At 44.5% G+C, this 15,307-nt stretch overlaps 1 protein-coding gene across 1 annotated transcript in view; it reads right to left on the bottom strand.

Annotated features, from left to right (window-relative positions):
- The window catches only part of LOC120860311 (DDB1- and CUL4-associated factor 12), a 35,732-nt gene extending 24,817 nt beyond the window's left edge, over positions 1-10,915 (bottom strand). Inside the window, exons 1-2 of the mRNA XM_040236099.1 lie at positions 10,340-10,915; positions 8,744-8,998 (exon numbers count right to left, since the gene is read on the bottom strand). Of these exons, the coding sequence (XP_040092033.1) occupies positions 8,744-8,998; positions 10,340-10,417 (333 nt within the window). The 5' untranslated portion in view covers positions 10,418-10,915. The remainder of the gene's footprint in view (positions 1-8,743; positions 8,999-10,339) is intronic.
- Positions 10,916-15,307: the final 4,392 nt, after the last annotated feature.

The raw sequence follows: 15,307 nt of genomic DNA, 5'->3' as shown, positions 1-15,307 counted from the left end.
ATCAGAAAATACAGCCTGGAGGGCAAGAGTCAACATGGTACCCCTATGTTCATTCTCCAACATCCCAAGCTTCCAACAGACTATTTATGAAATAAAGAGCATACCTCAAGCTCTGAGGTGGTTGTCAACTGAGGGCACAATGCCTAAAAATGCATGTCTGCCTATGTACACTTGTGCATGTGGCCTGTCACAGTAACTGAGGGTCCAAGGTCCAGGGTTGCTGTCATCTATGGAGCAGAAGCCAAGAATGGGAAACACCCAGCAACAGGAGGCAAAGTCCCAGAGAAGGAAGAAACCACCAAAACACTTATCAATATTCTGGTTACGAAAAGCTGCCCTAAAATTCTTGAATCCTTCCATACGATTGCTGTTCAGGCCCTCATCTTTTTTTAAAAATTTTTACTGAAGTATTTCATGGAGAAGACAATGGCAACCCACTCCAGTACTTTTGCCTGGAAAATCCCATGGGCAGAGGAGCCCGGTGGGCTGCAGTCCATAGGGTTGCTAAGAGTCGGACACGACTGAACGACTTCACTTTCACGCATTGGAGAAGGAAATGGCAACCCACTCCAGTATTCTTGCCTGGAGAATAACAGGGATGGGGGAGCCTGGTGGGCTGCCGTCTATGGGGTCGCACAGAGTCAGACACGACTGAAGCGACTTAGCAGTAGCAGCAGCATAGCTAATTTATATTTGTTTCAGGTATACACCACTGTGATTCAAAATTTTTATGGCTTATACTCCCATTTAAAGTTATTATAAAATATTGGCTATATACCCTGTGTTGTAGTTTATTTTACACATAGTAGTTTGTACTTCTTTTTCTTTTGTTTGTACTTTTTAATCCCCTACTTTTATCTTTCCCTTCCCCTCTCTTCCCTCTACCCATTGGTAACTACTTGTTTATTCTTGATATCTGAGAATCTGTTTCTGTTCTGTACATACTTTAATTTTTAAGATTTCACATGTAAGTGATAACATATAGTGTATTCTTCTCTGACTTATTACACTAAGCATAATACCCTCCAGGTCCACCCACGTTGTTGCAAACGGTGAGTTTTCATTTTTTATGACTGAGTAGTATTCCATCATTGTGTGTGTATGTGTGTGTGTGTATATGGGCTTCCCAGGTGGCTAAGTGGTAAAGAATCCCCCTGCCGAAACAGGAGACGCAGGAGACCTGGGTTTGATCCTTGGGTCGGGAAGATTCCCCCGAGGAGGAAATGGCAACCCACTCCAGTATTCTTGCCTGGAGAATCCCCTGGACAGAGGAGTCTGGAAGGCTACAGTTTATGAGGTCTCAAAGAGTTGGACATGACTTAGTGAGTGAGCATACACACACGTATATATGTATGGGTGTGTGCTTTTATCTCACATCTTTTTTTAAATTTTTATTTATTTGGCTGTGGTGGGTCTTAGTTGCAGCACTTAGGATCTTTGATCTTAGTTGCAGCATGTGGGATATAGTTCCCCAACCAGGGCTCAAACCCGGGCCCCCTGCACTGGGCATGTGGTGGCTTTAGCCACTGGACCACCAGGGAAGTCCCTCACATCTTTATTTATCAGTTGATAAGAAACTTAAGTTGCTTCCATATCTTGGCAACTGTAAATAATGCTGCTATGAACACTAGTGCTTGTTTCTTTTTGAATTAGGGTTTTTACTTTTACTTTTTTTTGGTCAGAAATCCAAATTATGATCCATAATTGCTGGGATCTTACAACCATTCTATCCTCAGTTTGCAAGGAACCTCCATGCTGTTTTCCGTAGTGGCTGTACTAATTTACATTCCTATGCACAGCATACAAGGGTTCTCTTTTTTCTACATCCTTACCAACACTTGTTATTTGTGGTCTTTTGATAATAGCCATTCTGACAGGTGTGAGTGATATCTCATGATTTTGATTTGCATGTTTCTTGTAACTAAAAATGCTGGGCATGTTTTCACGTGTTTCTTGGCCATCTGGTATATCTTGTTTTTTAAAGATTTATTTTTAGTTTTCGGCTGTGGTGGGCCTTTGTTGCCCCTAGCTGGCTTTCTCTTGTGGTGAATGGGGGCTACTCTTTGTTGCTGTGCTCGGGCTTCTCATCACGGTGGCTATTCTTGCTGCAGAGCACATGGCTCTAAGCACACGGGCTTCAGTAACCGTGGCACACTGGCTTAGCTGCTCTGAGGCATGTAGGATCTTCCCAGGCCACGGGATCAAACCAGTGTCCCTTGCACTGTGAGGTGGATTCTTAACCACTGGACCAGCAGGGAAGTCCCTGTATTTCTTCTTGGAAAAATGTCTATCTGCCCAATGTTTAATTGGTTGTTTGTTCTTTTGATACTGAGTTGTATAAGCTGTTTACACATTTGGGGTACTAACCCTTTATTGTTTATATCATTTACAAACATTTTCTTGCATTTAGTAGGTTGTCTTCTCATTTTGTGGCTGGTTTCTTTTGCTGTAGAAAAGCTTTAAAGTTTAATTAGGTCCCATTTGCTTATTATGCTCTTTTTCTTTTCCCTTAGGCAATATATTAAAAAAATACTACTGTGATTTATGTCAGTTTTCTTTTTAATATTTATTTTTTGGCTGTGCTGGGTCTTAGCTGTGGAACACAGGGTCTTTGATCTTTGCTGTGGCATGCGGGATCTTTAGTTACAGCGTGCAAACTCTTAGTTGTGGCATGTGGGATCTAGTTCCCTGACAAGGGATTGAACCCAGGCCCCCTGCATTAAGAGTGTAGTCTCAGCCACTGGGCCACCAGGGAAGTCCTTATGTCAGTTTTCTGCCTATGTTTTCTTCTAGGTGTTTTATCACAGTTTCCAGTCTTAAACATAGGCCTTTAATCCATTCTGAGTTTATTTTTGTATATAAGAAAATGTTCTAATTTCATTCTTTTACATGTAGCTGCCCAGTTTTCCCAGCATCAATTTTCATTGAAGACTATCTTTTGTCCATTGTATAGTCTTGCCTCTCCAGTGCATGGGTCAGGCCCTACCACTCTTGACCATTAATTCTCTCACATACAGAGGGTGACCAAAGCCTGCAATATGCTAGGGTTTCTGGAGCTCATACCTGTGTTAAGCCAAGCAAGGTCTTCTCAAGATGAAGACAAGTCAGAAAGGAGCTGCCAACTCTAACACCATCACATATAATAGGCATAAACTTATTTCTAGTGCTCCTCTTCCTAAAGCCTTATAACATAAATTAACTTGACATAGAACTTCAGACTTTTGGAAGCATTTCCACGATGATTTTCAATCTAGATACACTTCTGCACACGTGCCCCAGCAGAATGAACGTGCCGAGATAGCAATTCTATGGCTTTCACATCTAAAATCTTCCTCTCAAAAGAGTCAAATATTCTAAAATAAAATGAAGACTAATTCTGGGATAACTGTGAACATGTTTTACTAGACAAAGAATAACCATATGCCATTTAAAACACTAAAACCTAGTTAGCAGGTTAATATCTTAACTACAAAATACAGGCAGATCATACAGATAAGAATGCTGTTAACCTGAGATGTACATCTGGCTGAACCCAAGGAATTCTGCAAGCATTTTAAAGCATTTTTTAAAGGTAATCCCTTTGGGAAAATAAAATAGTGAGACAAGGAGGAATGAATAAAAAAAATCTGGTCAGGACAAAACTCCCACATTTTTCCTTTGTTTCCATGTATCTCAAATTGAGTTTCATATTCTGCTTTTATGATTTTAGGAATATGAATATGTCAACTCAAGGACAAAAAAGTTTAGCTGTCTTCTTAACTCTGGTAACTACCATTCCACTCCCCCCCCAAATTAGGCTTCTGCAAGGTCCTTCTTCGTCTTATCTGGCAGCAAACTGCAGCCCAAGTTCATTTTGTCTGCATCATAATGATTCACCAAGCCTAACAGTGAAGTCAGCAGTATATCTCTGACCATGACTTGGGAGATGGTGAGAAAGATAAAAGTAGCTCTGGCAACCAGGAGTTAGCCTGGGTTAGGCTTTGGGGTCTTGGTGAAAATAATTTCATAGGAGATTTTCCTGTGAAAATCCAGTTTATTATTACTTAAGTCTTTCCCCAACATCTTCTACTGAGGCTCCATAGTTCCCTATGGTGGAGGTCACCCTAGCTGCAAAGAGCGATTTATCTACTATAGGTGAGTGAGTCTCCAATAGTCAAAAAATGGGAAATAAGAGTTCATGTCTAAAATTAATTCCCCAAACTCTGGATACCTTATCACTCTGCCTATCACCATCCTTCCCGAACTGACCCCTCTCAAAATATCCACTTTCTTGATTTGTTTTCGGTATACTCTGGGTTTTCCTCTGACCTCCCTGCACCCCCTATAGCAGTTCTTCTTGCCCCATAAATACAGGTGTTCTTCAAGGGTCTGTTTGAACTTCTCTGTCAATATCAATGGTTCTTACCCATTTCTGGCTCCCAACACCCTTTCAAAATGTAGTGAGGGACTTCCCTGGTAGTCCATTGGCTAAGACTCTGGGCTCCCAATGCAGGCAGGGGGCCTGGGTTCGATCCCTGTCAGGGAACTAGATCCCACATGCCACAACTAAAGATCCCAAGTGCTGCAACAAAGACCCAGTGCAGCCAAATAAATAAAGAAAATGTAATAAAATCTGCTCCCCTACACCACTCTCCCCACATTATGCCCAGAAAATATATATAAAATGACATTTTTGCAATTTTAGGGAAGGTTTATAAAACCCAAGAGAGACCTCTCTACACTCTCTCCATGGTAATAGAACAGTTTTAATAATCCCTTATACATAGGTGACTCCTAAACCACCAACTTCAATCTTTACCCCCTCTCAAACTTCAACTAATTAAAAGCACAAAACTAAATATTTTCTCTTCAAATGTTTTTTTGTGCCTGGCAAGCTACTCTTATTTAGCTTTTCTGTATAGTTTGCACATAACCTGAGTCTGTAACACTATACCAGCAAAATATACCTATCCATCCTGGTTCCCCAACCCATATTCCAGTTAAGGTTAGACTACCTCCTCTTCTTTAAATAATTTAGTAAAAATATGAATGTACTAATGTTTCAATCCTAAAGGAAATCAACCCTGAATATTCATTGGAAGGATTGATGCTGAAGCTGAAGCTCCAATACTTTGGCCACCTGATGTGAAGAGCCAACTCAGTGGAAAGGATCCTGATACTGGGAAAGACTGAGGGCAGAAAGAGAGGGCGCGACAGAGGATGAGATAGTTGGAGGACATCACTAAGTCAATAGGCATGAGTGGGAGCAAACTCCAGGAGATGATGAAGGACAGGAAGCCTGGCGTGCTGCAGTCCATGGGGTCACAGAGTCAGACAGAACTTAGTGAATGAACAACGTCATTAATGATTAGGACATCAACGTGGGAATTCTCCAGTGGTCCAGTGGTTAGGACTCCACACTACCAATGTAGGGGGCACACGTTTGATCCCTGGTCAAGGAACGAGGATCCCACAAGCTGTGTGGTGTGGGAAAAATAAACAATCACCACTACAACATAAGCTGGCCATCTAATTCCTGTAATTACTAGGCCCAGGGAATTCAGAGAGGTTGAAGGACTGCCTCTAGTTTGAGTGTAAGCCTACAGCACAGGGAAATTCCCACTGCAGGAATCAAGCTACAGAATAATTTACAATACTTCTGCTAATTTTTTCACAGAGGATGACCCACTGCCTCAGCGAATGTTTCTATACTACAGCCCCAAGTCAGTTAGTCTGGAAATGATCTGTGTCAAATGACCTGTGTGCACATAGCTCATAAATACCAACAGCAGCCAAGAGAGAAACAGCTTCGAACCCACAGATACATATTAAAAGATTATTTTAGAATATAAATAGTTGTGGTATATTTTTCCTACATTTAAATCATTTCATTGACAGTAAAATTTCAATACATCAAAACTTTACTACCAAGAATCAGACATGATCTCCTCCCTCTCCAAAATTTTCAACTGTTAGCCAAAGAGAGTTCTAACTGTTTAAGTAATTTTCCTTTTAAACTGAGGGAAGTCCCAGGGAGTGCTAAGAGCATGGGAAAAGGCTTTGGATTCATTATTCCGACTACTCCTTTTGAAGAATAAGATATTGCTAACTTGAAATATTTCTGAAGATGTTTACAGCTACATTCTCAGCACTGGATGTTACCACTCCCATTTTACAGACTGGAAAACAAAGGCACAGATGAAGGAATTATTTGCCAAATATTACAAAATGCAGACAAGAGCACTGTTTCTGATTCCCAATTTTGGTTCTGAAAGCTAAGAAAAGAAAAACACTACAAAAAGAAAACAAGCTTCCACTTTGAGTCATAAGGACCTAGGAAGGAAATATACTTTAAGTCATGAGGAAACAGGAAGACAGAAAGAGGAACATATCAAGAGTAGGTTAAATTACTACTTAATGTTAGTCTCACCTTCAAAAGGTCGTCAATAAATTCAAGAAACAGAAGACTATGATTCAGTTTACAATTAGCAACATTTGCTGGACAAAACACTATGATGGTTTGTGTAGGGTGTCCAATGAATTCCTCTAAATTCCTCTGTGTCAAGTGATGACAGTTCGCTTAAAACAAGAATGGTAGCCTGAGAGACTAAGAAAAGGAAGTTTTGCAGGAGCTTGCCACCACTATTTGGTTTTGAAAGGCTTCTTTATAATAAGCAGCCTTCAACAGAAGAGGAAATGAAAGCTTGGCCTCAACCACCATGGTACTGTACTCTTCCTTAAAACTAATATGTAAATCTTTGGATACCTCCTTGGTCCTATAGTGCATAAGAATCCGCCTGCGAATGTGCTGGCCATGTCTATGGAAAGAGGCTGAGGTGGCTGAGCTCTAGCACAAGGTGCTGAGGATGTTGGCTTTAGTCCAGGCCACTGTCCGGGCTGTAAGCAAGAGGAAGCTGCAGCCCACCCAGGCCCCCCTCACCCAGACACCTTCGAGGTAAACAAGATAAACAACTTCTTAAAGCTAAGCCTGAACATGTTGGTATGAAAATTGGCATCTGAACCAGGGTCTTTATTTCTCTGACATCATGCTATTTGTACTCTTCTATCCCAATCAATATCCACAATATCCAATCATGAATTGATTTATTTTATCCATGGTTTTAATTGTTCTGGATAAATTTACTGATAAAATTTTCCCTTCATTCACTAATAATTATCTAAATCATGCTATGTAAAAAATACTCTCCTACTCATGTCATATTCAACTTTCTTGCTTCTGAAACCTTTTCAGAAGGCCACTTTGCAAAGACCAAGCATTTATTTCCTGAACTATAGCACCAAACATACTTCCCTACCCTTTCTAATAAAAAATACATCTTTAGATTCTATCCCCTAAAATAAAGTGTTTGCCTTATTCCTATGCAAGTCAGGAAACAACAGTTAGAACTGGACATGGAACAACAGACTGGTTCCAAATAGGAAAAGGAGTACCTCAAGGCTGTATATTGTCACCCTGCTTATTTAACTTATATGCAGAGTACATCATGAGAAACGCTGGGCTAGAGGAAGCAACAGCTGGAATCAAGATTGCCGGGAGAAATATCAATAACCTCAGATATGCAGATGATACCACCCTTATGGCATAAAGTGAAGAGGAACTAAAAAGCCTCTTGATGAAAGTGAAAGAAGAGAGTGAAAAAGTTGGCTTAAAGTTCAACATTCAGAAAACTAAGATCATGGCATCTGGTCCCATCACTTCATGGCAAATAGATGGGGAAACAGTGGAAACAGTGGCCAACTTTATTTTTCTGGGCTCTAAAATTACTGCAGATAGTGACTGCAGCCATGAAATTAAAAGACGCTTACTCCTCGGAAGGAAAGTTATGACCAACCTAGACAGCATATTAAAAAGCAGAGACATTACTTTGCCAACAAAGGTCTGTCTAGTCAAGGGTATGGTTTGTAGTCATGTATGGATGTGAGAGTTGGACTATAAAGAAAGCTGAGCGCCAAACAACTGATGCTTTTGAACTGTGGTACTGGAGAAGACTCTTGAGAGTCCCTTGGACTGCAAGGACATCCAACCACTCTATCCTAAAGCAGATCAGTCCTGGGTGTTCATTGGAAGGACTGATGTTGAAGCTGAAACACCAATACTTTGGCCACCTGCTGCGAAGAGCTGATTCATTTGAAAAGACCCTGATGCTGGGAAAGATTGAGGGCAGAAGGAGAACGGGACAACAGAGGATGAGATGGTTGGATGGCATCACTGACTCAATGGACACGGATTTGGGTAGACTCTAGCAGTTGGTGATGGACAGGGAGGCCTGGTGTGCTGCGGTTCATGGGTTTGCAAAGAGTCAGACACCACTGAGCGACTGAACTATCTTCAGCCAAGTGTGAGTTTAAATACATCTATATATGCCCTTAGGCTAGCAGACAACACCAAGGTTTTCACTATCCTGTATCCTGAATGATGCCCTGACCATCATTCTTTCCTCTCCTTTGAGGTCTCTGACTTTAAAAAAAAAACAACATAAAAAGAAGGAAAAAAAAAAAAATCTAGAAGCAGTGGCATAACCATAATACAGACTAGACTCCTCTGAAGATTTATCAGAAAAGAAATGTGGAAGTGGAAAAAGGAATAGAGAAGAAGTCATGGACAGGTAAGAGGGGACGTAACAGAGACTAAGGCAGTCTCTTCCCCAAAGAACTGATGGGGAAACCAGAGTGAGAGATACCAGGGCACACGGAGCCATGTATCCAGAGCCAGGATAAAGTTCATACCCACCCAGACACTCACCGTGTTGCATTTTGTGCCACACACCACTTGCCTATGGTTCAGCCACTGAGATGCAAACACTTTATTAAGGGTCCCAAGGTGAAACTCTCTCTCCTTCAGGAGACTGGGAAGTTGCTGTGCTGCATACCCATGCAACACTCGGGAGTAGCTCGTTTCATTCTGTAGCCTGACTTCTCGGTTCTTCAGGTAGTACACTAAGGATCTCTTCACTGGGGGGAGTCGCTTCCTTTTGTGAAGTGAGTGATCCCAGCCAAACTGTGGAGAGCAAAAGGAGAAATCAAGGCTTTGCCAACTTTTGTCAGAATTGGGGATCCTCCCATATTATAGAACTCATCTCGCAGGATTTACATAGAACAGAGTTACAAATTCAATGCAACAGGAAAGTCAATCTTGAAGGCCACAGAAAAGATGCTGCTCATAGTCATACCCATGGGAAAAAAGGACTTGGAAGACAAAGGAATGAAAGCAAGACAATAAAAGAGGACAATAGGTTTCTTAAGGCCTTTTAAAGTGAAGGATTCAGGTACCTTAAAGTGAAAGTAAAACTTGGCTCAGTACAGTCGGACTCTTTGCGATGCCATGGAATATACAGTTCATAGAATTCTCCAGGCCAGAATATTGGAGTGGGTAGCCCTTCCCTTCTCCAGGGGAGCTTCCCAACCCAGGGATCGAACCCAGGTCTCCCGCATTGAAGGCAGATTCTTTACCAGCTGAACCACAAGGGAAGCCCAAGAATACTGGAGTGGGTAGCCTATCTCTTCTCCAGGGGTATCTTTCCGACCCAGGAATCGAACCAGGGTCTCCCACATTCCAGATGGATTCCTTAACCTTAAAACTATCCTTAATAGGGAAGGGAATGAAGGGCCCAGAGATTACCATACAGACCTGGGCTGCATCTCTAATGGCCCCCCTTCTCCCTCTCAGCCTGTACTCTACGCGGAGCCTGGTAGGTGCGGCCCAAGAAGCCCAGCTGGGCTCCCAGGTCTTTCAGGGATGCCCTAGCAATGGCCGTCTGCTTGTCACCAGGTCCGCGCTCCTGGGAGTTGTAGAATTCGAAAAATCAAACATCAACAGGGTGACAGGAACGGGAAATATGAGTCTGAAGAGACTCAAGACTCAGAGCGGGACAGGGTGATATCTGGAAACTGTTTATCTAGGGGGCTTGAGTACCCATAGGGAGGCTCATTCCTGAGAGACGCAACCATCTCCGTCCCCCGGCCACAGAAAGACAGACTTCACTCTCCCTCCCAATATCTTAGGCGAGGTTTTGTCCCCGATTCTCCTCGACTGGTTTCCCTTTCTCCGAAGCCCAGATTGTTTTTTCCTCAAGCCCCATTCCCGCCTGTAGATCTCCCCGGAACATGCCTCATTTTCAAGTTCCCCTTCAGTTTCTGACCCCTGCGGGCCTATCTGCTATCCAAAGAACTCCTAAGGACCCAGGCCTGATCCTATAGGCTAGAACACTGCTCTACGCACCTCCGTACATCACCCCTCCCCCCGCCAAGACCTTGGACCTCATTCCGGTTCCCAATGTGCGAACCCTATCCTCTGGGTGCCTCGGCCTTATCACCCGGGGCCAGGCGTCTCGGCCCTCACCTGTGGGTCCTGAGCGTCGCTCCCAGCTCCCGGCAAGGCGGGCGCTTTCCGCTTCCTGCTAACTGCTTTCCTGGCCATAGTGGGCAGCGCCGCCGCGGCCCCGCAGCCACATGGGGCGGGCGAATCGCGGGGGAGCTAGACGGCGGGTCATATACTGGGGCCCGGGGCCGCGCACCTTAGTGCGCCCGGCCCGGAAAATGGCCCGGACTCCGGGCGGCAATAGAAAATAAAAAAGGCAGGCAGGCAGAAGGGAAGGAGGGAGGGAGGACCGGGGCAGGGAAAGGGAAGGGAAAGGGAAGGGGAGACAGGAACCCGAAGCTTGTAGACGACCGAGTCTTGAAAGGACGGCGAGCGGCTGGAACCAAAACACCCCCTCCGTTTCGCCCGCGCTCCGTCACCCTCGCGCAACCGCAGTTCGTTTCGCGTCGCCACGGAGACGCAGTCCGGAGAGAAGGGCGGGGTTTAGGGCTGGCCGTAGAGTTCGCGGCTGTTGCTCACGGCTGCCCGCTCTTTTTCAACTGCCGTTGGACTGCCGCTGGAGGTTCGCGACTTCGGGGCAAAGGAATCTGGGTTTTGGCCGCCGACACCGGAGCCCCACCCGCCCATCCGGACGTACCCGGAAGTGAGGATGTTTAACCTCGCTCGCGGAAGGACTCCCTCCCAACACGCCTTTACCCCGCAGTCGCCACTGGTTATATCTCTTGAGCCCTGTGCGTTTTCCGGAACCTGTGAACCAAACCCTGGCGCCAAGGGCTGGACTCTGTGAGAGGAGGAGTTTACTTCCTCTCCCCACCCCCGGTAGCTCAGACGGTAAAGAATCTAATTGCAATACAGGAGCCCCAGGTCAATCCCTTCGTCGGGAAGATCCCCTGGAGAAGGGAATGGCTACCCACTCCAGTATTCTTGCCTGGAGAATTCCATGGACAGAGGAGCCTGGTGGGCTACAGTCCATAGGGTCACAAAGAGTCAGACTAACACTGCACCCCACCCCACAAGGTAGAGTCTGACTCGAAATCATTGCCAGCATACCTGACTTTCATACTGTAGAGAACCTACCCTGCTCGCCACAATCAGCCCAGGTACCCCTCAACACCCCCTGGGGAGCTCTCAGGCTTCATTTTCCACAGTCTTCTGCCTCCACTGGCCTCCTCCGCCTTACCGTCTCTGCTGCCCTAATCGCAACCGCCCATAAGTCACGTCTCCTTTAGCTGCTGCGTGAGACCTCGCCTCCCTTTAGAGTCCCATGACCTGCCGGTCACCCTGTCTTTTGTGCTGTATGAAATAGGCGTGCCACCGTAATTTTTTTCTTAGGTCTCCCACGCAGTCCTGAGGACTGGAATGAACAGGGGACTGCCACTGCCTGCCTGTCCCCCAGGGCCCAGGTTGTATCTCCATCAAGGCAGATAGGATGAAAATCTGAATCACAGAGAAGAGAGGAGCTTTTGACTTTTCAGTTCAATAAGGGCTGATATTGGTCACCAGGCAAGGGGCCTTCTTCAGGATCACCTTTGCTTCCATTTTCAGAAGATTCCGTAGGGGTGTGAGTGCCAGCCCCCACCTTTTTTCAGGCAAAGAAATCCTTTGAGGAAGCAGAGAGCTTCCTGATAGGCCTCAGGCTGTTAGTGCCCAGTTACCTGCTGATCCCTTCAGGCTTCAGGCCTCAGGCCTCATACCTCCAGGGAGCTCTGTTGGCCCATCTGAAGTTCTGCCTAGGAGGAGATCTGGGTTTGTTTTCCAAGCCGAACCAAAGACCAGATTGAGACAGTGTCCTCCGCCATCCCAAGTCAGCACTGTCACTAACTCCTAATTCCACCTTGGGAAAGGCAGCTCCATCTTACTTGGTCAGGTCTAGCCCTTCAGAGACATACACACAGTAAGTGGATCAGAAGTGGGTCAGCTTCCTTTTTTTGAGCCTGTTGTTCCAGTTCTGTCTTGCCTCACAATGCCCTGGATGACTCAGGAGCTCATTGGGCTAGAATCTGGAATTCCTTTGAGAATCTCTAGGCTCATATTGGGCTGCGCTTAGATCTTGGTCTCCTCTGCTGCTGTCATAGGCTATAGGCTCATCCTCCAGGTTGGTGCAGTTCATCTTGACATCCCAGGAGCTATCCCTGAATGTACCTTCCAGTGGAGCTCACCATTTCTGTGGAAATAAAATAGAATGAAGAGTTATTTGAAAGTGGGTTGTTATTCAGTCGCTAAGTCGTGTCCAACTCTTTGCGATCCCATGGACCTCCCTGTCTCTCACTATCTCCTGGAGTTTGCCCAAGTTCATGTTCATTGAATAGGTATTGGTATCCAACCAACTCATTCTCTGCTGCCCTCTTCTTTTGTCTCGGTCTTCCCAAACTTCATTTGGAAGTTTTAAAGTTTACAGTTGTTTCTAAAAGACTGATAATATGAAGTAATGGTGAGAAACAACTGGGACTCTCATACATTGCTAGTGGGTGTGGTAAATTGGTACAATTTGGAAAAAAAAATCTATGACCATACCTACCAAAGCTAAACACATGTAGGAGCAGTTTACTTCTGGCTGTAAACCCAAATAGAAATGAGTGTTTTTGTCTACCAAAAGTCATTTACAAGAATATTTGTAGTAACTCTATTCATAATAGTCATCAGTCAGTTCAGTTCAGTCGCTCAGTCATGTCCGACTCTTTGCGACCCCATGAATCGCAGCACGCCAGGCCTCCCTGTCCATCACCATCTCCCAAAGTTCACTCAAACTCACGTCCATCAAGTCAGTGATGCCATCCAGCCATCTCATCCTCTGTCGTCCCCTTCTCCTCCTGCCCACAATCCCTCCCAGCCATCAGAGTCTTTTCCAATGAGTCAACTCTTCACATGAGGTGGCCAAAGTACTGGAGTTTCAGCTTTAGCATCATTCCATCCAAAGAACACTCAGGGCTAATCTCCTTTAGAATGGACTGGTTGGATCTCCTTGCAGTCCAAGGGGCTCTCAAGAGTCTTCTCCACACAGTTCAAAAGCATTAATTCTTTAGCGCTCAGCTTTCTTCACAGTCCAACTCTCACATCAATACATGACCACTGGAAAAACCATAGCCTTGACTAGACAGACCTTTGTTGGCAAAGTAATGTCTCTGCTTTTCAATATGCTATCTAGGTTGGTCATAACTTTGCTTCCAAGGAGTAAGCGTCTTTTAATTTCATGGCTGCAATCACCATCTTCAGTGATTTTGGAGCCCAAAAAAATAAAGTCTGACACTTTCTACTGTTTCCCCATCTATTTCCCATGAAGATGGGACCAGATGCCTAATTATAAAAGTTGAAAGTAGTTCAAATTTCAATCAATAGTAAAATAGATTAACAGGGTTCCCATGACTTCTTGAGGTTTGATAGTTTGCCATAATGGTTCACTGAACATAAACACTATTACTGGTTTATTATAAGGGATATTAGGGACCTCCAGGAGGCTCAGTGGTAAAAAATCTTCCTGCCAATGCAGGAGCTGTGGGTTTGATCCCAGAGTCAGGAAGATTCCATGGAGGAGCAAATGGCAACCTAGTCTCCAATATCCTTGCCTGGAAAATTCCATTGACAGAGGAGCCTGGTAAGCTACACTCCATGGGGTCACAAAGGCTTGGACATGACTGAGCATGCACACATAAGGAATATTAAAAAGGATACAAATAAACAGATGAGGAGGTACATGAGATCTGGAAGGGTCCTGAGGCATGGGAACTTCTGTCCCCATGGAGTTGGGGGTGTTCCACCTCATGGCACGTGGATAATATGTTGACCAACTTGGAAGCTCTCCAGACCCTATGGTTTACAGTTTATATGGAGGTCCCATTATGTAGGCATGATTGATTAAACTGTTAGCCCTTGATAATTAACTCAGTCCCCAGTCCCTCCCTCCTTCCCGACAATTAGGAGACTGGGATTGAAAGTTTCAACATTCTAATTACAAGGTTGATTTCTCTGGCAAACAGCCCCCATCCTAAAGTTCTCCAGGGGCCCTTCTTTAATTTTTTTAGAAAATAATTTTATTTCTTCTTGGCTGTGCTAGGTCTTCGTTGCTGTGCAGACTTTTCTCTCATTGTGGAGAGCAGGGGCTACTTTTTAGCTTTGGTACACAGGCTTCTCATTGCTGTGGCTTCTTTTGTTGCAGAGCACGGGCTCTAGGGCAAGCAGACTTCATATTTGAGGCACATGGACTCAGTACTTGTGGCTCCTGGGCTCTTGAGCACAGGCTCGCGGGCTTATGCTCTGAGGCCTGTGAGATCCTTCCAGAACAGGGAGCAAACCGTGTCTCCTGTTTGAATCTCCAGGTGGATTCTTTACCTCAGAGCTACCAGGGAAGCCCTAGGGGCCCATCTTGAGTCACCTTACTAACATAAACCCAAGTGTGGTTGAAAAGGACTTATTATGAATAACAAAAGCTTCTTCTCTAAACATTATCACTTGGTAAATTACGAGAGTTTTAAGAGCTCTTACTGAACCAGAGATGAAACCAGATATATGTATTTCTTATTATATCACAGTATTACAGTAACGGATGTGTGCTAAGTGGCTTTAGTAGTGCCTGACTCTTTGCAAGAATACTGGAGTGTGTTGCCATGCCCTCCTCCAGCGGATCTTCCCTACCCAGGGATTGAACCCAAGTGTCCTGTGTCTCCTGCACTGGCAGGCAGGTTCTTTATGACTACCGCCACCTTAGAAGCCTACATCACAGTAATAGAAATCAAAATAGTCATTATTCTTGGTTGTTACTAGCTGGGAAGAGAACCCAAGGAGATTTCTGGTGTGCTGGAAATACCTATATCTTAATCTTGGTGATGATTATACTAGTGTACACATATATAAAATTTCTTCAAGCTGTAGATTTAATGATTGTGCAGTTTAAGTAAGTATACCTCAATATAAGGAAATAAACTTTCTATGGGAATTCCCTGGCATTTCAGTGGTTAGGCCTCTGTGCTTCCATTATAGGGGGCACAGGTTTGA

This window comes from Oryx dammah, unplaced genomic scaffold (assembly GCF_014754425.2).
Source record: "Oryx dammah isolate SB20612 unplaced genomic scaffold, SCBI_Odam_1.1 HiC_scaffold_11056, whole genome shotgun sequence".
NCBI lineage: Eukaryota > Metazoa > Chordata > Mammalia > Artiodactyla > Bovidae > Oryx > Oryx dammah.
This window is presented reverse-complemented; position numbering and strand designations above follow the sequence as displayed.